The sequence below is a fragment of the Anastrepha obliqua genome, chromosome 4, assembly GCF_027943255.1.
Source record: "Anastrepha obliqua isolate idAnaObli1 chromosome 4, idAnaObli1_1.0, whole genome shotgun sequence".
Lineage (NCBI taxonomy): Eukaryota > Metazoa > Arthropoda > Insecta > Diptera > Tephritidae > Anastrepha > Anastrepha obliqua.
In genome coordinates, this window is record NC_072895.1 from 119,883,708 (window position 1) to 119,904,879 (window position 21,172).

The 21,172-nt window shown below is 38.8% G+C and overlaps 3 protein-coding genes across 6 annotated transcripts in view; 1 reads left to right on the forward strand and 2 right to left on the reverse strand.

The window, feature by feature from the left end:
- Positions 1-17: 17 nt before the first annotated feature.
- On the reverse strand, positions 18-2,476 carry LOC129245252 (uncharacterized). The gene has a single exon (XM_054883305.1). The coding sequence runs from the start codon at positions 1,824-1,826 to the stop codon at positions 18-20; it is 1,809 nt and encodes a 602-aa protein (XP_054739280.1). The 5' UTR covers positions 1,827-2,476.
- Positions 2,477-2,498: 22 nt separating this feature from the next.
- LOC129245251 (mediator of RNA polymerase II transcription subunit 25) lies at positions 2,499-6,062 on the reverse strand. The gene is made up of 2 exons (XM_054883304.1): positions 3,513-6,062; positions 2,499-3,455 (listed from the first exon to the last, which is right to left on the reverse strand). The coding sequence occupies exons 1-2, from the start codon at positions 5,578-5,580 to the stop codon at positions 2,770-2,772; spliced, it is 2,754 nt and encodes a 917-aa protein (XP_054739279.1). The 5' UTR covers positions 5,581-6,062; the 3' UTR covers positions 2,499-2,769.
- Positions 6,063-6,659: 597 nt separating this feature from the next.
- The window catches only part of LOC129245250 (7SK snRNA methylphosphate capping enzyme bin3), a 175,390-nt gene continuing 160,877 nt past the window's right edge, over positions 6,660-21,172 (forward strand). For 2 of the 4 annotated variants that reach the window (XM_054883301.1, XM_054883302.1), the window contains exon 1: positions 6,660-7,346. The gene's annotated coding sequence lies outside the window, so the exon portion shown is untranslated. The remainder of the gene's footprint in view (positions 7,347-21,172) is intronic. The other 2 variants (XM_054883299.1, XM_054883300.1) reach the window with 2 other exon arrangements.

Sequence of the window (21,172 nt, forward strand, 5' to 3'; positions counted from 1 at the left end):
ATTCCAACAAAAAACAATCACGGCTGCAGTGGCAGCTTAATTAAGGGTCTATCCAAAAGCACTTTACTCAAAGATGCGGTATTTGCCATACTCACAGCATCGCCCACAGCACCACCTTCCGCAGCGACGCCAACTTCAGGAGTTACTGATTTGCGCACCAACTCACGTAGGCTGGCGGAAATTTTCGCCGTCTTGGCAATAGTCTCTTGGCGCCGCTGACGCGCTTCGATAAAACGCTGCGACTGTTCACATTTCTGCTGTATGTGCTCTTCTAACTGAGCGAGCCGCTGTCGTTCGGACTGCTGCGCTTCACGCCAATGCTCCTCATGCACCAACTCTTCTATGTTATTGTCGTAGCGCAGTCGACGCAAATAACTATCCAGCATGTTCGCACGTATCTGTTCGGCGCGCTGTAAGCGCTCGCTCAAACGCCCGCACATCTCCTGCTTGCGCAACTTCTCATCAATTTGTTGTTCCTCCTGCTGTACCGCCACCGCCTCCGCGCGTCGTAACTGCTCACAGCGTCGTTGACACGCTGCAATACCGCGCTCAACGCGCAGAGCGTCGAGACGTCGTTTTGTACTCACATCCTTCTGATGCAATGCTTCGCGCAACCGTCGCAGCTCTGTCAGGTCGCGTTGCGCAATCTCGTTCAGTCGCGCTTTTGTCAGCAGATAATCCTGAAATTGCTTATCGCGTATTGCGCGCTTGTACTCCTCCATTTGTGCGCACTTAAAGAGCTCGCGTTCGTAGCGCTCATTTTCCCAGTACTTGCGCGCCAACCATGCATTCTCCTTGGCAATAGCGCGCTCGCTACGCTTGTGCGCCATTCGGTTGAGTATGCGTTTGTCGTGGGTGGGCACTTGTTGATAGGCTGCGCGTACAGTTGGCGCCAAGCAGAGATTTGCCATGGAGGCGCAAAGCTTCTGTGAAGTCAAGGACGACTTTTTATCTTCATTTATTGCGCGGCTGCTCTTTGACTTTGTAGCGCAACGCGGCAGTGTATGGGATTGGGTGGAGGCAGCACAGCCCTCATCAGCAAACACTGACAAATATTTTGAGCTTGTTTCCTTCGATTGTGTTATGGCGTTTTTACCGTTCACTTGCAATGTGGCAGTAGCATTGTAATCTTCATCGTCGTTTAGTGCACTTAGCAGATCCTGTAAAAGTTTGCAATCGCGTGTATAATATGTTGCGCGCTTTGCGTCAGGACGTTTGGCCGGTACAATCAAAGGCGAGGGACTGCGGCTACGGAAGCTGCTAACACTTTTGGAGCGCTTCGCAGACACCGAAGAGTTTCGCTTCGCTTTAATACCATATTTAGTACCGCCAGCAGCGGTGGTTGTTGGACTTGCACGTCCGGAATGTGTTGGTGTGTTTTTGGCGCTCTTGGATTTTAGGTTTACTGTAGATGTGGCTTGTGTAGTGGAAGGCTTCGTTAAATTACCATTTGATGCAGTTGTTTCGTGGGTGTTTTTTCTTCTAGTAGTTTTTGATTTACGAGTAGACCGTTTCTTGCTACTGCTATGACCAATGGAAGTAGCGCCCAAAGGCTTGGCCGGTAACGCCTGATGTAGCGCTAATACATCTAAATTTGCTGCAGCGCGTTTTGATGTTTCGGGCTTTTGCGTATTAACACATCTTAGCGGTGGGAGGTTGACATCGATTTTATCAGCCTCAATACAGACGGCTGCGTCGGAATCTACGCTGCTACGATGCGAGCTGTAACAATCGCAATGACAAATCTCACAGCAGCTATCACTCAAAGCCAGAGAGTCTAGCTCGGCTAGAAGCCGCCAATGTTCCTCCGCCGCACGTCCTTGCATTGATTTGTGCACTAACTCATCAACACTTTTTAAGCTCCTCTTCGTCTTGGCACTTTCCTTCTGGTCACACAAATAATCTCAACTATTTTTAACACATCAATACGACTTCCGCGGTTTTGTCATTTCTACACGTTTTCAGTTGACCTAAAAGAACTAGGTCACTATGTCCAGCTTTTGTGCTTTAGGTGGGCTTATATATCGATTTGTTTGTGCTCTTCTATATTTGGACTTTTCGAATTGCCCTTTTGTTACTGACTGCTCTCGTATGTCTCTTTCATTAACCACACAAAATGTCCAGTTTGTTTACTTTTTATCGATTGCCGAACTCCGTTGGTACTGTTTCCATGGCGCCCAATCGTGCCATTTGACGTTTGTTGACGTTACTCCGTCGGAATTTAGTCGCCCGCATTTCATCACATCTGTAAGTGTTAGGCTTTCGTTGCACCTCTCGATTGGGGAGTTTTGAGACAACAAAATATTATGCTTTTGGCGGAAATTGAATTATGTGTCAATATACTCGTATGTATGTAAATACTCGCAACAACTATTAAAATATGAAACATCTATAAATTGCGGTTCTTACGAAAAATATTCCATGCGCGCTCATGTGATTTCTTAAAATAGGCAATAACATACAGCCATGGCTTGCAATAAGCTTACATTAAATTTATAAAGCTATTTATTTATTTTTTGGAGATTATAATTAATGGAATTAAATGATAAAAAAATGTATATCTGCATTTACGAATTAGTGTTTTTCTCTTTAAAAAAACCTTCCATTTTTCGAATAACATTTTGTTTGTATTGCTAGGGATTGTAGCTATTATTAAACAAAAAACGGTAAACTGTAAGTTTTAATCAATTGATAAAAAGTAGAAGCTGGCGTATAGTACTTTAAACACTAAACACAAACATAAATTGTCATCGATATTTTCTCGTCAGTTTACATAAAATCAAAATTGCTCTCATCGTATGGACGATTTGGGCCCATCGGTACACCGCCGCCAGGTCCACCACCCATCTGATTAGGTGGGCCGCCACCCATTTGACCACCTACAGGTCCACCTGGACCTCCTGGGCCACCACCTCCGCCCATCTGTGGTCGGAATTGATTAGCAGGCGCAGACTGTTGTTGCAGTAGCAACCGTAAGCCCGGGTTGTTGCTCATCATTGGGCGCACCATACGTTGTTGCTGCTGTTGCTGCTGCTGCTGTTGCATGGCCGCAGCAGCTGCTGCAGCGGCAGCGGCAGCGTGTGGTGAGACTTGTTGCATCTGCGCATTTTGACCACCCATCATGGGCATGCGTTGCTGTTGTTGTTGCTGCTGCTGCTGTTGTTGTTGTTGTTGCTGCTGCAACAAAGTCATTTGCTGCTGATGATGCGGATCGGAAAGCTGCATGCCTATCACACCAGGTGGTGGACCACTCCCTTGCGCTATGGGACCACCGGGTCCATTGCCAGGGCCACCCATTTGCATATTCATTTGTTGGGCATATTGGTTATAGTTTTGCTGCTGCTGCTGCTGCTGCTGCTGTTGTTGTTGCTGCTGCTGTTCCATTTGATGTTGTACATCCATTGGTGTAGGTTTCTGCTGTTGCTGTTGGGACATCTGTGCATTTTGAATGTGATCTATAAAGAGAGTAAAGTATTAGAGAGCATAAAGTATGCAAATTACTGCAAACTTACTTATAGCATTCTGCATTTGCTGCTGTTGTTGGTGTTGTTGTTGCTGCTGCTGTTGATGCTGCTGCTGCTGCTGCTGCTGGCCATGCCCCATTTGTTTCTGCTGTATGACCTTTCTCAGCCGTTCGACGAACATCGTCTGATTGTTGGGAATAAAGCCGAGGAAGGCGTTTTTCTCTTGGGTGTACAATAGTATAAGAACCTTGATGTCACACCCTGGACCAATAGGATTGGTAAAATGCACACATCCCGCAAAACCAGTTGCCATCACTTTCGACAGTGTGTCAAGCGCTTCACATGGTGTTGGCCTAAAAACTACCATTTTAGACTCCTTTAAGAATTGGCCGCCAATATTGCCAACGAGATGTTTAGGCATAAGTTGCATGAGTAATTTTGATGGCCAATTCTCCGCTTTGATCTCTGCCTCCCCGTCTTTTATATTTGTTGCAACACTACACTGTAGCGTACGTGTCACCTTTTGCTGATCAGGTTTGGCTTTCTCATTCCATTCAAGAACACCGGACCAAATCTTCTCGCGATCTCGTGGATGCTGTGAAGGATCATTCCCACCGGATCCTCCCGAAGACGATGATACTGTCTGTTGCATATTACCCGGCCCAGGTCCGGCTCCAGGCACATTTTGATTAGGTCCTTGTCCACCGGCTACATTGCCCATGGCTTGTTGTTGTTGTTGCTGTTGTTGCGCTTGATTTTGTTGCTGCTGCAACTGTTGCTGTTGCATTTGCTGCAACTGTTGCTGCTGATGTTGGTTAAGCATTTGAATGCGCATTTGCTGTTGTTGTTGTGCCAGTAAGGGATTAACTGTCTGATTTGGTGGCGCACTCAGCTGTGAAATGAGTGCCGAATTCGGATTCTGACCAGGACCCATTGGCCCTTGGTTAGGGCCAACCATGGGACCCCCTGGTCCCATGCCTGGGGGCAAGCCACCTGACCCACCCATAAATGGTGGACGAGGTTGACCAGGCTGCTGCTGCTGGTTCGCCTGGAATAACCACCGATTTTGAGGATTTATGTTAACATTCGGCTGGAAGTTCGGATTTTGATTCGGATTTTGGTTAACAAATTGTTGTTGCTGTTGTTGTTGTTGCTGTTGTTGTTGTTGCTGCTGTTGCATTATTTGTTGTGGTGTTAAACCAGTCGGGCCACTTGGGCCTTGCTGAGATTGTTGTTGTTGTCCTGGATTCATTCCGCCTACCGGATGCTGTGCGCCCTGCGACACCTGACCAGCACCTTGCTGGTTATCAATTTGCATTTGCCCACCTTGTTGCTGCTGCTGCTGTTGCAACTGTGGATTTCCGCCAGCACCGACGGGCGCAACCATTTGATTTGGCATACCACCACCACCAACATTTACATTATTCGCGTTCGGACTTGGTGGACGCTCTTTTAGATGATATCCTTTTAGAAGTACTAAATGCCTAATGTTTTTAGCGTAGTTTTTAGCGGCTACCGGCTGATCGCCATCCGCCTTCATGAATAACTTGAATAGCACAGGCATCTTACGTGGGGCTATGATGGAAAAATTGATTTTTCGTTCATGAAACAAAGCTGCTAGTTGCTCTACAGTTTTGCCCAAATGTTTCCAACATTCCATTACGGGAGTGGAGTATGGTGGGCTGTTGCATATTAATATACAATGCCGTTGCACATTCAGAGCGTCAATCATCAGTCGTGAACGTCGTTCCTTCATATCTTCGAAGCAACAGTGAGCCGTTGCTAAGCCTTCGCTCATGTTTGCACAGGAATCCATCCCACCGCCAACCAGTGGTAGCTGTTCAATGGTTTCCAACACCTGTTTAGGCCATACAAACGGCCCGTAAGTGGATACTGCTGGATCGAGTAGATTCGCTGCAGTACGATATATTACAATTCCATATTGCGTTGCATGCCTCTCGGATATCAGATATTCACCATCATCCACTTGCCAGCCTTTCGTGAAATGTTCAATGGTGGGCACAATATAATTACTCTTTAGCTCATTCATATAAGCACCATTCACCGCTGTAGCCTCAATAACAAAAACCACGTCGGCAACTAAGTCCAGCTCCATGTTCGCGGAAATATATTTTTTTTGTAATCTATTTCATTTAATAACACAACACAAACCACACAAAGGTTTCTATGATATTTCATACGCAAGAACTAAGAATATTTCTTCAACACATATTACTTAATTTTGTTTACAAACGATTTTCATTGAAGACTAATGAATTCCACTGATGATAACCCAGTATTATTTGAACAACTGCGAAAAAATTTTAAGTATATGTATGCATTTTTTGATTTTTTAAGCCACCTATGCACGATGGGACAATAATAAGCCGATGCGCCGGTAAAATGAAGTGACCAGAGTTGTATTTTATATTTTCTGTTCAGCGCTAAGCATGTTGTTTTGAAGCAAGGCGAATCTATTCAAGGCTATTAATAGATCAGTTGGTTTCTTTTTTCTTTCGCCGTGTAAATTAGAATGCCAGCACAAATTCAAATGAAGAGAAGCTGTTCTATTCGCATCATCGTCGTATGCTTCTAACTTCAACTGTATATCGGCTGTTCAACGAAGTTCGTCCTTTTTTCTTTTCTGTTTTCTTTTGTCATAACATACTAAAGCCCACAACGTTGTTGTTGGCCTAGTGCCTTTTAATAAATGCGCCTTGTTATAGAGATGCAAATTAATAATTCAGATTTCCTTAGTAAAATATATGCATACATACATACATTCCACATTTCAGTCTATTATTATTTCTATTTGCAACCTGACATAAGATATCCTATTGAGGTTACACAACAAATTGAAATAAGCTCCTTTCTCATTGTTATTTAAAATATGTGTGTAAAATGTAAAATTTTTTCTGATGTCGTATATATATTCATCTACAATTCTTTGGTATTTGTTTATACAAAGAAAATATATGGCCGTTGTATTTTATATTAAACATATTCATAGGACATTTTTGCTATTACGCCAAAATTTCTCATGAAAATCCACCAGTTGCAAAAAAATACAGCATTTATGAAATCATCTGTTCCTAATAATAGCAGCTAATTATTTGCTAACGTAACTATTTCGCTCACTCATCTGAAATTTCCTTAAGTAACCAACTTTTGTAACGGCAGCCATCTTTTTCACAGCTTTTACTTAACTTTAAAAATATGTGCAAATGACAAGCACAACCCGGTGTCGTATTGAAGGCATCGACATCATACCATTTTCTTTTAGCCACAGCGAAAAAGCTGGCAACAAATTGGCCGTAATGCAAGCAGCAACCAAACCAGCAAGCAGCTGAAGTCAGTCAGCAGCAAGAGCTCACACGAAATTTTAGTTTATTTCCAGTCGTTGCCTCATAAATATTGAGCGGAAAATTTGTAATTGTGAAAGACACGTGTGGTCGGACGCAAGTGGAAAGTGAATGAGAAAAACTTCAAAAAAGTCAACAACGCGGCATTTGTGAATACGTTTGATGCACGCAACTAAAGATTTAAGGTAAAACGTGAAATAACGTCTATGCAGTAATTACTATGCGCTAACACGAATACTTTTCGGTGTGAAAAAGTGAAGAGAAAATAAAAAAAAATAGTCTAAATAATTAGTTTAATAGTGTATGGATTGGTAGAGTGCCGTATACGCCACAATTACATTTGGGCGAAATTTTCTTTTATTACATTGTAGCGAACGAGAGCAATAGTGAGTCGGGATTTCCGCGGTACACTTTGGATATCGATACATTTCTTTCGCACAGTTTGTGGCGCGTTAAACGTTTGCGAAAGCACGGGCGTTGTGCTGTGCTAGAAAGAGAAAAATTATTGAACAGCACAGAGGTAAGCACAGTAGCTATCCTTTGCATGGTTCGTGTGTGAAAGAATAAATAGTTTTGAGTGCTTTCAATTAGATTGTTTCTTTTATTTTCACACCCCCCGCGCTGCAAGTAAATTTAATCAGATATGTTTTTGTTGTGTTTGTCATTATGTTTTTTTTTGTTTTTTGTTTTATTAAGGTTTTTGTTTTTGTTATGCTTGCGACATTACGGTATTTGGAACATGAAATGTGTGAAATTGAAAATGTATGAAAAAGGAGAAAATTGAGTAATTCTCTGTGAGAGCGCACGCACTTTATCTCTCCCACAAACAAAAGCGAGAGTGAAATGAGCTTTTTGGGGATACAACAATTTATTTCCCCCCTGAAGGTTACGTATTTAGCACACTGACGAAAAGTTTGCACTTATATTGCATTTATGAATGCTTGTGGAACTGGCAGGTTGTTTAAGTGTGTGGGATGGGGTTGCGAGTATGGGGGTTTGTTAGTGTACAAGCTTTTTACTTGTATGCATTTGTACATATATATGTATATGCGACTTTATTTGTTTATTAATAGGAAGTTCAAACGATAGGACATCATCTCCACAACTACTGTTATTATGAAACTCATTCATGATGGCGCTTTGATGGTGTTTTCGTCTTTGCATGTAGTTTTTGAATTAGGAAATTTGTCGGTAGGGAATAACTTCAGTGATGGAACATAGTATCAAAGCGCAGATGATACGGTAAATTCATGTTGTTGTTAGACAAGAAAGTTAGATGGAATGTTACAGTGGTGTGAAAAAAAAATGACAAAATGCCGAAACAATTTATTTATTTATTTAAGGGGGGACCCTCATTTATCGGGTCAAAAAAATCGATTTTTTGGAAATAATTTTAATCTATTTTACAACTATTTAAGAATATACTTTCAAAATTTCAAGTCGATATCTGTATTTTTGAAGGAGTGACAAAATTTTTAACAGGACGCGACGGGTGGCCTGATCGCCTGTATCCAAAACTTTAAACGCGTTTTTCTCGAAACATCATTTTTCGATTTTGTGTACACAATTGAGAACGCTGTATTGAACCAATCAGGCTTTACAATAGCTCATTTTAAAGATAATTAAATTGTTTTCAATGTGACATTAAGTGTTTTTTAAAAAAAAAAGATTTTCATATTTTTTTGTAATTTTAAAGTCAATTTTTATGCATGAAAAATCACTTTTAACATAAAACTGGGTAAAAAATATCAATTTCGACATTTTTTTTTAAATCAAAATGTCACATCGAAGGTATTATCCTAAAGTTTTAAAAAAAATTTGGTTTTTTTATTTCAGAAAAAAATTCAGAGCGCTAGAATGTACACAGATAGAATGAGGTGCCATGGACGAGGTGTATATTTCCATACTTAAAATGTTTTTTTTTCTTCTCCGAAAATTTTTGTAGACAGTCAAGACATTTATTAAAGTACTTTATGAATTACAAAACGTTTGAAGTTATTTTACCTGAGAAAAAAAAATCCCAAAAATGATGCATTTTTCGACCGTCTAATGAGGGTCCCCCCTTAAACGAAAATTAAAATTCGAAAAAAAGTAAGGCACATTGAACAGGCCTTGCAGCTGATTTTGTTTTTTTAATTTACCTATAAACTGTCAATAGTTTTTTTATAGATTTTGACATTTTAGGGACCAAAAGGCAAAACAAAGTATATTGATTTTGTTGCTTTTGGTCTACTACTACTACCTGTTGAATATGGCTTGGAAAAAATTAATATTTTTAAATAAAAAAGTATTTTTTTTATCATGTGTCGATGGTTATTTTCCAAAAAATTTGTTGAAATATCTTTTGATTGGCTTATTGCTATAATAAGACGCCTCGTATTGCATTCACAGTTCGTGAGCTTTGTCCGAAAATACGTAGCTTCACAACAACCAGACATACGTATGTATGTACAAGGTTCGCGCCACTTCCTTTCAATAAACTAAAAATACTTTCAGGTTACATAGTTTCGAGCACAACGAGTTTGCGATAGGCAACAACACTAAAGCTCATTTCAGAAATCAAATTTAACAACTTTTTCGTTTATTAGATAAAACATTGGCACTTATTCGTATTTTGTTCCAGCTGAATACTGTGGTGAAAGGTGTAAATAAACTTAAACTAAACTAAGTTGTTGGCTTTTCTTTTATATACCCCACAATGAGCTGTAAGTTTATTTACATAAAAAAAAATATAAATGCATAAAATTTATTTTATCTAAAATTAACAAGTAAAATATTACATTTCTTACAATTTTGCTTTTAAAGTAATATAATTTGTTTTAGACTTACTTCATTGCCTTTGTTTTACACAGTACTGTATATGTGAATAGAACGAAATTTTGGATATTATAAAGATATGAAACTTAATTAAAATATCTGCGTCATATACAGTGCCTACAATTTTCACATTTATTTGATAACCAACACAAAATCTTAGTGACACAGATGTATGTTTGTATGTACAAAAAAACGTGATTGTTATAATTGCCTTAAGAACCACATAGAACAGTATTCGCCATAAATCAACTCCACACAAGCCATAAATTTTGGTTAGCAGCGGCACCACTGCCTTCTGCCGCTAAAAGCAAGTGAGTGCCTACCGCAATATCTCACAGCCTCATAAACAATCACACTGAGTCAATAACGAGTACGTGTGTACGTTCACCTGCAGCCCGTTCAACTTCTCTACTAACTATATACAAAGCTATTTGTGGCCCTCCAATAGCCAAACGATGCTAGTGGGTTGAAGCTTCATTTGGCCAATAACATTTCTATGTGCTGCCATTCAAAACTTTTGATATATTACACAGTCGGCAGCAGAAAGAAAGTGTGAACACTCCTTTAGTTTATGCAATGACCATAAATGTACAACAACTACCACAACAATAACAATAATATTGCCCGAGAGCGAAAAGCCAATTTGAAATGCAATAAAATGTTGAAGCGAGCAAGGAGTTCAGAAAACCAATAAAAAAAAGAACAAAAAAGTATGTTTTTGTTCGAACAATTGTGTGTGAAGTAGCGCCCGTTGTGAAAAGGTGCCAACTCACCCAAATAAACGTTCAATACTAAAAATAAAACACTAAATTTTACAAATAATAGTCAGCAGTAGAATGGGGCAAGAATCTGTAGGAATATTTGTGGTTACTTGCACAAAAGTCAATTTTTGTTTTCACGCAGCATTATTGCTTTTCTTTATGCAGTTCTTTAGAAAGTTTCGAGAATTTGTTGCTCTCGAAGATTTCCACTGTATGGGTGGTGGGCGAGTTGGTTGCATTGCTTCCTTGCAATTTTTTTCTCCTTATTTTATTATTGCATTCCCTTTCTGCACACATGCGGAATGCGGATTAATGCTGTACTTCGAGTGAGTCTTTACAAAAAACTGAATTCGAAATTTTATTTGACAAATTTTTACACTAAATTTGAGCTGAATAAAAGTCAGATATTACAAGAATTAAATTGTGTAGCAGCTAACGTTTGGCGATGGTAAACGAAGTACATAATTTAACTTGCTTAGCAAAAGCATAGCAAATAAAATTTTTGGGAATAGAGGAAAAATTATTTCATATATAAAAGACTAAATATTAGTCTGGGGAAAAAGAAAATCATTAATTTTGTGTAAAACTTTTACGAAAATGTTTTAAAACTGTTCTGTGGTCGATCTTTAACTCCTGGGCGATGCTGCGACTAATAACATGCCGGTCAACTTCGATTATTATTTCTTTGACATTAAAAATTACGGAACCGAATCGACGGCCCCAAAATTGCACGTAATTAGCTGTTACAGCATCGGCTTGCATTTTCGCCTTTATCAAAGAAAAACTGTAAAATGTACCGAATTTTCTCTTTGTTGACTCCCATTGTTAACACCCTGTAACTCACCGCTGAATGGAACAAATAAAAAACAGCAATTTTTTTTTGGTATGAAATGTCACTTTGACAACGAGCATAAACTTTAAATTGTTTGATCGATACTTTACGAGATATCGATCACTACAGCCTACAGAAAATAATGGATTTCTTTTTCCCAAAACTAATACTTGAGTTATGGGTTCTGATAGCTAAAGAAGTTGTAGCACAGTGGGTTTTTTATAGTATTCGCAATGTTTATTATGCCAATTTTTTCTCGCTAATTTTGTATAAAAGTATAGCTCATACTACAACAAAAGCTTCAATAAAGTCTCACACTTCATAGAGCTTTAAAAAATGCATCAAATTTTCAACAAATTTTGGATACTTTTTACTCTGAGTTTTTTTCTGGTATACAGTTTTATAGTTCATTTAATAACAAAGTAAAGTCACTGAAGGTTGATTTTTAATATTTTTTTTGGATGGTCTGAAACGTATTTTGCATACAACGCTTGGCCGCTTGAAGTAGAAAAAATGCTGAGACCATTAGCAAAAAAATTAATAAAAGTCTACGGCAATTTCAAACTTGAATTAAGCGAGCTATGAATTTGCACACCAGAAACAAAATTTTGATTTCTGAAGAAAAAAATTCGAAATTTTGATGAAATTTTTATAATTATTTTTGTAAGAAAATTCGGAACTTCTATTTATACGCCTTTTGTTATACTATATTCTATATTTTCAAGCAAAATTAACAAAAAATTGAGCATTGAAAACATTGTTGATATTGTAAAAAAAGTCTCTGTAGTCTTTTTTGACTGACTGTGCTTATGTACGTATATACTCGTTCATATATATAGGGTTATTCAATAGGAGCGCTTCAACTTTTTTCCGATAGGGAGGGCGAACGACGCAATATTTTTTATTTTTCGCTTGTCATTTGTAAACTTCATTAGTATACATTTCATCACGCTACACACTTGAGCAACGATTGCAAATCGTGCAAATTTTTTATGAAAATAATCGTTCTGTTGCTGCTACTTTAAGAGCATTACGGCCATTTTACGGTCCATTTAACAAGCCGTCCCGTTTTGGGGTTATGTGAAGTCATTGGTCTATAGTAACAAGCCGGCGACGATTTGTGAGCTCAGAGCCAATATTGAACGTGAAATTGCTGGAATTTCGGCCGATTTATGCAAAAGAGTGGTCGAAAATTGGGTTCAACGATTGGACTTCGTAAATCGTGCACGCGGTGGTCATGCAAAAGAAATCGAATTTCATACTTAAATATATATGGTCAAACTCGATAATAAAAAAAAAATTAGTTAAAAAAGTCAAACCGTTTGTGTTTTATTCAAAAAAGTTCAAAAGTTGAAGCGCTCGTACTGAAAAATCCTATACATAGATATGAGGCGCATACATTCTTTGTTGAGTGTTTCACTAAATTAATTTGGTTATTTTGAACGAGCTTATCTTTTACTGCTCGATTCCGCTTCAGTAGTAATGGTTGATTGATTGGTTGGTCGGTTTTTTTCACCGAGCTCTTCCTCCAATTTGTGGTGTACGTCTTGCTGTTTTTGCACAAATGGAGAGGCCTAAAGTTTCATGCCGCCTCCGAATGGCAGATGGTTTTTATTAAAAGCTTTTCACGACAGAAATACATTTGTCATTGTCTGCCGAGGGGTGTGCGCTAAAGAAAATACCTCTTCTATTAATTAGTGTCTCATGCCCACTGTGCGTCTCGAACCCGGGCCTTACCGAATGATAGTCACGCACAAACCGCTTCCCAGATGTACAGAAGCAGAGGTGTGGTCAACATCAGACCGTAAACCGGCTCTCTGCGGTTTTGAAATAATCACTTGACGTAACCATGCTCGTGGCAGCGGTTTGTTTACGAAAAAACTGAAATTGTGTTGGTGATATACGAAAGTAGACCACACCGTCCCACTCATGTTACTTTCTTGCCGCCTGAACAACGACTGATTGGACGAGTGTGAAAACAGCGGACAGAATTCTTCTGCCGAATACCCAGTGACGTAGCAGCCGAGATTACTCCCACAATTTTGCTTTGGATTGCCGTCATTGCATCACATTTGAAGAGGTCAGAAATTGAGCTTTAGAACACGTGGAATTGTTTTGCTTAGCAAGAAGTTAGCCTGCCTGCATAGACATTACTAAAAAAAGATTTTTTCCGTACTAAAATTGTATTCATTTGTATTGTGAATTTGTGAATTTAATAGGCGTACAAGCAGACTTTACTGGGGCTAAGTAAATTAGGTTGGTGGAGCCGTTGTAAAGGTATAAAACGTTTCCCCATGAAATATTTTTTGTTGGTTATTTTGTGAAATACCATTTTCTCGCTCTGGTAGTGCCGCGATAGATATTAGTCAGTGATAATATAAAATCGAAATCAGAAGTGTTCATTATTTGCGTGTGTAAAGAATAAAATAAAAATCCACAGCGAAAAAAAAAAATTCTAACAATTCGCGCCTGCACAAAGTAAATATGCATATGTACATATACTCGCATGTAAATATAACTAAAATTTAAATTTTATATACTATTTTACAAATGGGGGGAAAATTACTCCAAAATGTAAATATTCACCATATAAAAAAGCAATAAATTTCAATTAACCGTATTGCACAAGAGAATCACTGCAATAAAATACAAAGCAAGCAAAAACAATATGAACCAATAACAATCTTTAGTTAACGTGATGGTGGTGTTAGTAATGACAGGAATCATTAAAATAAAAGTTTTACTGTGCATACAAATAGCGCACACACTTGACTACACACATGCGCTCAGTATGTGTGTGCTTGCAAATGTACGTTCAATGAACAATGTGCGGTAGTGAAAGGTAACCATCCTTACTCTCGCATGAATGTTTACATTTATTTATATATTTATGCAAATACATATTTACATGTGTGCGTATGATTGGCGCTCATTTGCATATTACTCTTTTTTTTATTCGCTCTTCATATTTGTTATATCTTGTTGTTGTTTCTGCTTGGCCCCCACACTAACAGCCAAAAATGCGTCGCAAAATCAACCACTGTCATTTGTCGCAGAGTGGAGTATACAATCGTTCACATGTACCTACACACTGGCATACATACGTGTATAGAAGTGTGTAAGCAGCGTTTTTGTGTTGAGGTGGACCCCTGCTGAGTTTGCGGGCGCATAATATGTAAATCGTTCGCGCTAACTGCTGTGTTGCCGTTGATGCTGCCAGCCAGTGGAGGTACTCGCATTGTATGTTTTCAAAAAACTCCAACCAGTTCTTACATATATATGTACGTATATCTATGCATTTGCATGCAGAGCGTACTCACTTCTATTAGATTTTTCCAAATTTTTTTTTGTTTTGCTGTATCTGTATCATTGCGTCGCTGGTTTTGTACGTTGGCTTGCAGACCACTTGACAATCCTATTTTCAACTTTTATTTTTCCCCATTTTCTTTTGTAGGTCTGCCGGACTCCCGGACTCCCGGACTCCCAGCCTCTCTGCTTATTTGCCGTTTTGTACATTTAGGTCTGAGTTTTACTCTTTGTCTTTCAGTCTCTTTACTTTTCTGTATGTTTACCGTCGTATGGCCAACTCATCCGCCACCAGTTGCCCCATTTGTATTGTCCTTCGTTCTGTTTGTTTGCCTTCTATTCATTTCAATTAGCGCTTTGCTTGGCTTGCTTGTGTCTGTGCCACTGTTTATCAGGACTTCTATATCGCTTTTGTTTCTTCGGTCGATTGTATTGTAAGTTCTACTCTCCACAAAACATGCCAAAGGTAGCATAATATTTATAGCTTTTGAGTGTGGATGGAGTGGAATCGACGACATGGAGTATTTGGCATTAATAGTAAAATAGACAGTTCAAAGGATGTTGGTTTGCGGGCTTTACAGGGGTTTCGAAAAGGCACGATTTGTTAAACTCGACCTGCGTAGCTGGTTAAGCCATCAAATTTAAAAGGCTGATGTTGTTTTTGTTGTAGCAGCATAAACATACGTACGGGGAATGGTGCTGAAGTGACCATCCTTGGCCGGATATAAGTCCGGGTCGTACCGGTTACGTAGAGGCGACTGTCGAAGAAACGAGGTAAACCTTCAATAGGGGCAAGTCTGATGCCGCAGGACGGTTTGTGTTGTTACACCACCAAAGTGTCTTAGGTTCGTTTTCTATTTCGTTCGGATTGTGAAACATCAAAATTATCTAAATAAAAGCTTTTTGCTAATAGTCTTCGGTAGACAACCGCTAATCTCTTCATCAATTTCTGCTATGAAAAAGTTTCTGAACGCATCATCCGCCTTTCGGAGGTGTGGTAATAGTGCAACATCAATCATGATGATGTGATTGTTTTTATCGCAAGCTTTTTCAAAGCAGAAATGTACTCCATCTGGCTATTGCTTAACGAGGAACGCCCTTTATTATAAAAAAAAACGTTTTCTATCATTTGCTGCTTCCTGTTCTGTTCTGAAAAAAAAGAGTGTATTGTGTGTTTGTATGTATGTTGTAGGTATATATGCATATCTCCCTAAATGCATTTACACACGCATTTAAAGGAGGTGGTGCGCTTTAGGTGTGCGCCACTGCCATACCAACAACATTCCGCCTGCTTTTATACTACACTTTGTTCTACCTACACATACACACAACCATACGTGACTGGTCGAATATTTTTTGCGTCGTCGGTTGCCGTTGAATTAGATTGTGTTGTTAGCGTCGATTTTTCGACATTTTCCGCCCCCTTTAGCCTCGTTCAGTCAATTTACACCTTCTCTTGCTAACATGTTGTGACTATCGTTCCGATTCATTGCCCCACATATACATGCATACACATACACAAACACAAAAATTCGGCGCATCCCAGCTATTCATTTGCATTTTTTACTTGGTACACCAGTGTCTGTGTGTAGCTATTATGAATATTTTAGCTATGCTTCTACTTTATTGGGATGGTAAAATATGTGTCTGCATACATATTTACATACTTACATATGCACATTCATTTTAGCGTCCAAACATTAAATAAAATTTAACATTGATTGGCGCTGGCTTTGCAGCAATTGCTGCTGGAGCAAGAATATTTATGAATTTGTACATATGTATGTATGTATGTACGACTGCTAATTTAGCAATTGAGGTCGCATTTAATATGAAGGTAGTGCAGATGAATTTGCAACATTTTTGCGTTACAGCTGTTGACTTGAAACATTTTTTGAACTAAAGAATCTTTTTTTTGAAATCCTGTGAAAATTTTGCTAAAGTAGACAGCTCGAGCTCTTATATTAGATACCGTAATGTACACATTAGACCGGATTAACTTTTAAGAAAAAAAATTACCTCACCCCTAAGCTTAAAGTATTTTTGCAAGGAAATAAAAAAAAATTAATGATTTTTGGCGAGCTTTCATTTTCTGGTATTAGGCTGGTACGTTAAGTACTAGAATGGATTGCTTGAGGCTTTCAATGGGGTATTTGGAACAAAAAAACTGACTTCTCGAGGCAAAACTATCCATATATATATTTATGTACATATACACATAAAATTCGACCGGGAATGTCGAAGATATAAAGTAAAATATAAAAATGCTAAAAAAAATTAAAATTTGTTTCGAGTTTACCTTGCAAAAATACTTCAGAGTCGAGGGTGTGCGGCAAACTTTTGTTCGGTACTGTTCAGTATATGGTACATATTTCAACGACAAGCATTTGTAGTGCCGGATAGACTCAGGTTTTGTTTGATTAACACTAAAGCTACCATGACAGGTCAAATGTTCCATTTTAAACATTTTGTCAGAAGTTCTTAGAAATAACATTATTAAATCGCCGTTTGCTTTCACGACTTTTACTCAAAAATACATCGAATGTATTTTTCAAGATTTATTTTTATTTTTATTTATTTCTCATCTCTTGCGGTCATTTGACAAACTTTGGTAGGAATAGGAATACATAAAGTATCGGTAGGTTTAGTGTTAATGGCTGTTTTTGCAATTTCATTCTCTTTAGCAGACATTTGCAGGAATGCGAATCTCTTATGTCGGGGGTAAGACTAGGAACATATTTCTTTCTTGGGTGCCATAATTATGCGCTCTCGTAATCCGTCTAACCGAATCTAGCCTGAACTAGCCAAAAATGCTTATAATAAACCAAAAATCCACGTGTCGTGCATTCAGCGAAAGCCTGCATGATACAAAGCAACTTTTCCACTTGTCTTCTCAAACCAGCTCATCTAATAGCCATTTATCTTCGAACCGTCTCTGTTGAAGCGACACGTTTTTAGGCCTACTTTTACCCAAGAGTGATAGATTACAAGATTTGGTCATACGAAGCAAATTTGTCAAAGTAATTGTGGCTGCTACGTCATAGGGGACTTGACAGCACAATTTTGCCCGCTCATTTTACATGCTTTTTTACACTATTCCTATCAATCGTTGTTCACACAGCGTTGATTTTTTCGCATATCACCAATAGAATCTCAGTTTTTGCGCACATCTGTTGTAAACAAACCGCTGTCATATACCTCTTTACGTCAGTAAAATTAATAGTTTGATGTAGACTACACCTTTGCATTCTGTAAATCGTACCTTTATCTAACCTCGACGACATCACTTAAGAGTTTCACAAAGCCATACGGGCTTTAGCAACGTTGCTACAACAACAGCAACTCAACAATAATTCACCGATATCATGGTGCTTGGCTCTGAGTTATTTCCCTTGTCCTTTATGCTATTATTACTCTTACATTTGCTTTGTTTTTGTTTTTGTCTTTATTTCATTTTTTCCCCTGCTTATTGCCTTTGTAATTTTAATAGCAAATCAACAATATTGCAATCATCAGTTGCAGTGCAAACTCGAATGCGAAACGAAGCGAAACCTCCTTGAATTTCCATACGCACGCACACTCATGCACACACACAAACGAACATCGCTTTTGGGACGGAAATGACAACACAATTGGTTTTCTAATATCAAACGATACTTTTAAGTATTCGCGGCACTAATAATAATAATAATACTAATAATGGCAGCCATAAGAATAAGGACAAAGCGAAGCAAAGAAGAACAGTTAGTTACAATGCGCACGTCATGTGCAGCAAAGGCTCAGATTGAAAATAGAAATGACAACAACAAAATGATGTAATTATAGTGGAAATAGAAGCTGGTAATAAGTAATATTTAGATTGTGGAAAAAGCTTGTGACGCTTTGATGAGCTGCTGAGTGGAAATGGCACAGATTGAAGCGATAGCAACAACAATAATACGAGTAATTGCACTGTCTCGGCTGTAACAGGGCTGCCAGATCTCTAGACATATAAATGACATCAATTGGGAGGAATCAAAATACAAATGAAATGAAAAAAAAGGAAATTCACTGGTAAAACACACATATCCATATTTTCGAAAAGTTCGCAATTAGCGATTACCGTTGTTAGAAAACTGCATACCCAGGCGAAACAAATACGGTGGATGTGGGAAAAGCAAAGATTATGGCGCAGATGCAAATTAGTCAATTCCTGTAAAGAGGAGATCAAATTTCCTGGGTATGCAGATAACATTTCTCCAATCTGGATTCCAGGACATAACATAAAGGACGGATGATCTTGCCAGGAAGGGTACTGAATTCGTCTCAGATACCTTCTATCCGATCATCGGCATCCCCTGACTGTTCTTAAAGGGGCATTGCACAACTTATTTCTCAGGAAAGCGCATAAAAGATGGAGCTCTATTTATTCATGTTTTATTTCGAAAACCCTTTGGCTTCAGTACAATATAAGGAGGACTCAGAAAGTATTGGGGACTCCACGCTATTCAATTTCCAAACTCGTAGCTGTGCTTACCGGTCATTGGACGATCGGCATACACGCAGAAAAGCGGGGTTTACCATTTAATCCCCATTGCAAACGCCGTGGGGATCTTTCAGACAAGAAGACTGTTGAGCACATTCTCTGTAAATGTCCCGGTTTGACAGCTAGACGATTAAGATCACTGGGTGCCCAGCTAAATTCCATCAATCTTTTCCATTCCCTCAATAGCTCTGGCTAGATGCAGATATCTGTCTGTTGGAGGTCTCGTAATTGTATTAAAATAGGGCTTTAGTGCTACTTGGGGAAGTGCCAAAGTTGTACGTCAACCATTCCCTCCAACCACCTATTTTGTTAGTTGTTTGGCTGAGCTTTTGCCATAATTTGTGATGTACATCTAGATATTGTCCTACAAATGGGTTGACCTCCAGCCGATTTCGAATAGCAGAAGGTTTTTTATGAGAGATTTTTTTCATGGCAGAAATCCACTCGGTGACTGCGATTGTCTGTAGTACGGCAACCATTTAAAAATAAAAACCCAAACCCGAACCCAACAAATGGTAAGTACGCACGAAGCCATTCGTCTTGTTGAAATTTTCCTTGGCTTTTTCGATAGTGCGGCTGTAATAAGTATTTTTTTATGAACATGCAAAGTCATAGTAACTTTCATAGTCAGTCAGCAGTAAAACTCTTTGTTTTGTATTTGAAAATCCAATCGGAATTATTTCACTTACAAGCACACAAAAGCCTACGCTCTGGCAACACCGCCACTAGTAAATGATTTGCGCATTACACACAAAACAAAAAAAGAATTGAAAAATGTTAATAAGAAGCCACGTCAAAGCTGCTAATTATTATAATCTCCGCTTAATTCGCGTACGATTGCGCATCACTGCAACAATAGCCCATTAACGATTCGTTCACCGCTTGTATTACAACATTTTTAATTTGTCACTCTATTATAACAACAACAAATATTGGAAGCTGCGTTTAATTTTGTAATAGCTCCTATAATATGGAAGAAACGTATTAAATCACGTAATAATTATCTGTCTGATAATCAAGGCGATCTGATCTGGCCGATTTCGTCAGAGTTGAGTCATTCAACAGTGCACATAAACCAAAAAAATATAATACATATTTCAGAAATTAAGTTATCTTATCATCAAACATATTTCTGGCTGATCTAAATTTGCGCTAGATTTTCAAATTTGCCACTTGCCTCTTCTCGTCCCTTGCAAAAGCTACGGTATCGCATGCGTCGATTAGTGAAGCGTTCCAATCATTACTCAAAGCGGTTTAGGTGATTGCAAAGTGCAACCAAGTGAAGAGAGTAAGTTTGAGAAGCCAGCCGCCACTGGCAGTGGCATGCCAACGAAGCCAAGCGACGCGTGAAAAACTCAAGGCTTCATGTCGCTATTTGGGCAGCAGAGTGAATGCATGCAATGCGCCAGGAAGCGAAAAATCAGCAAAAATCTACGGACGTACAGTTACTTGCACAGCATATCGCTGATTATGTGCATTGCCTAGCCGGAGCTGAATGAACGAGTAAGTCGTTTCACATACATACAAAAGTACGTATATCTTTGCGTGTCAGTTTCAAGTCGGCTGAACGGTTATTTAGAAACCGGTGAAGACTGACTCCTCCGCTGCTGTCGTCGCCGCATCCACCATACTCTGATTTTGGCTTTGGACTGACTAGGCATAGGTATTATAAGGCATTTCACCGTTTGCTGCTTTCTGTGTTAATTTCATTTTGTGTGCGTATGCAGGCTGGCACTTCATTCAAGCAAACTTGCTAAGTTTCACACTTTGGGGATTGAAATGTGTACCATATTTTTCGAAAGATTTTTGCTGCTTTATCCGGCTTAGCATGGTATGGAAGGGCATGTAATTCTATGAAGCATCCATTGTTGCTTTTGTGAGAAGCTTCATCAATTCAGAAATGCAACCTAAGGCTTGGCATTCTTTGTCGTTTGGGTGGAAAAAGTCGAAACCAAGATCATCGGATTACTAATTGATATTTAGTTAAACTTGACCGCTCTTGGTATTTATGACACATACAGTCTGTCTAACAAAAACATGACCGGCAAAATTCAAACTTAGAGTTCCGCTATAAAAAAAACTCAACTGCTGCTAAATAGGCGAAT

Excerpts from the sequence above, each read along its gene's own strand:
- LOC129245252 (XM_054883305.1), bottom strand. The coding sequence starts at position 1,826 with ATGCAAGGACGTGCGGCGGAGGAACATTGGCGGCTTCTAGCCGAGCTA.
- LOC129245251 (XM_054883304.1), bottom strand. The coding sequence starts at position 5,580 with ATGGAGCTGGACTTAGTTGCCGACGTGGTTTTTGTTATTGAGGCTACA. Across the intron at positions 3,456-3,512 it reads GCAAATGCAGAATGCTATAA|ATCACATTCAAAATGCACAG; the intron begins GTAAGTTTGCAG and ends CTCTCTTTATAG.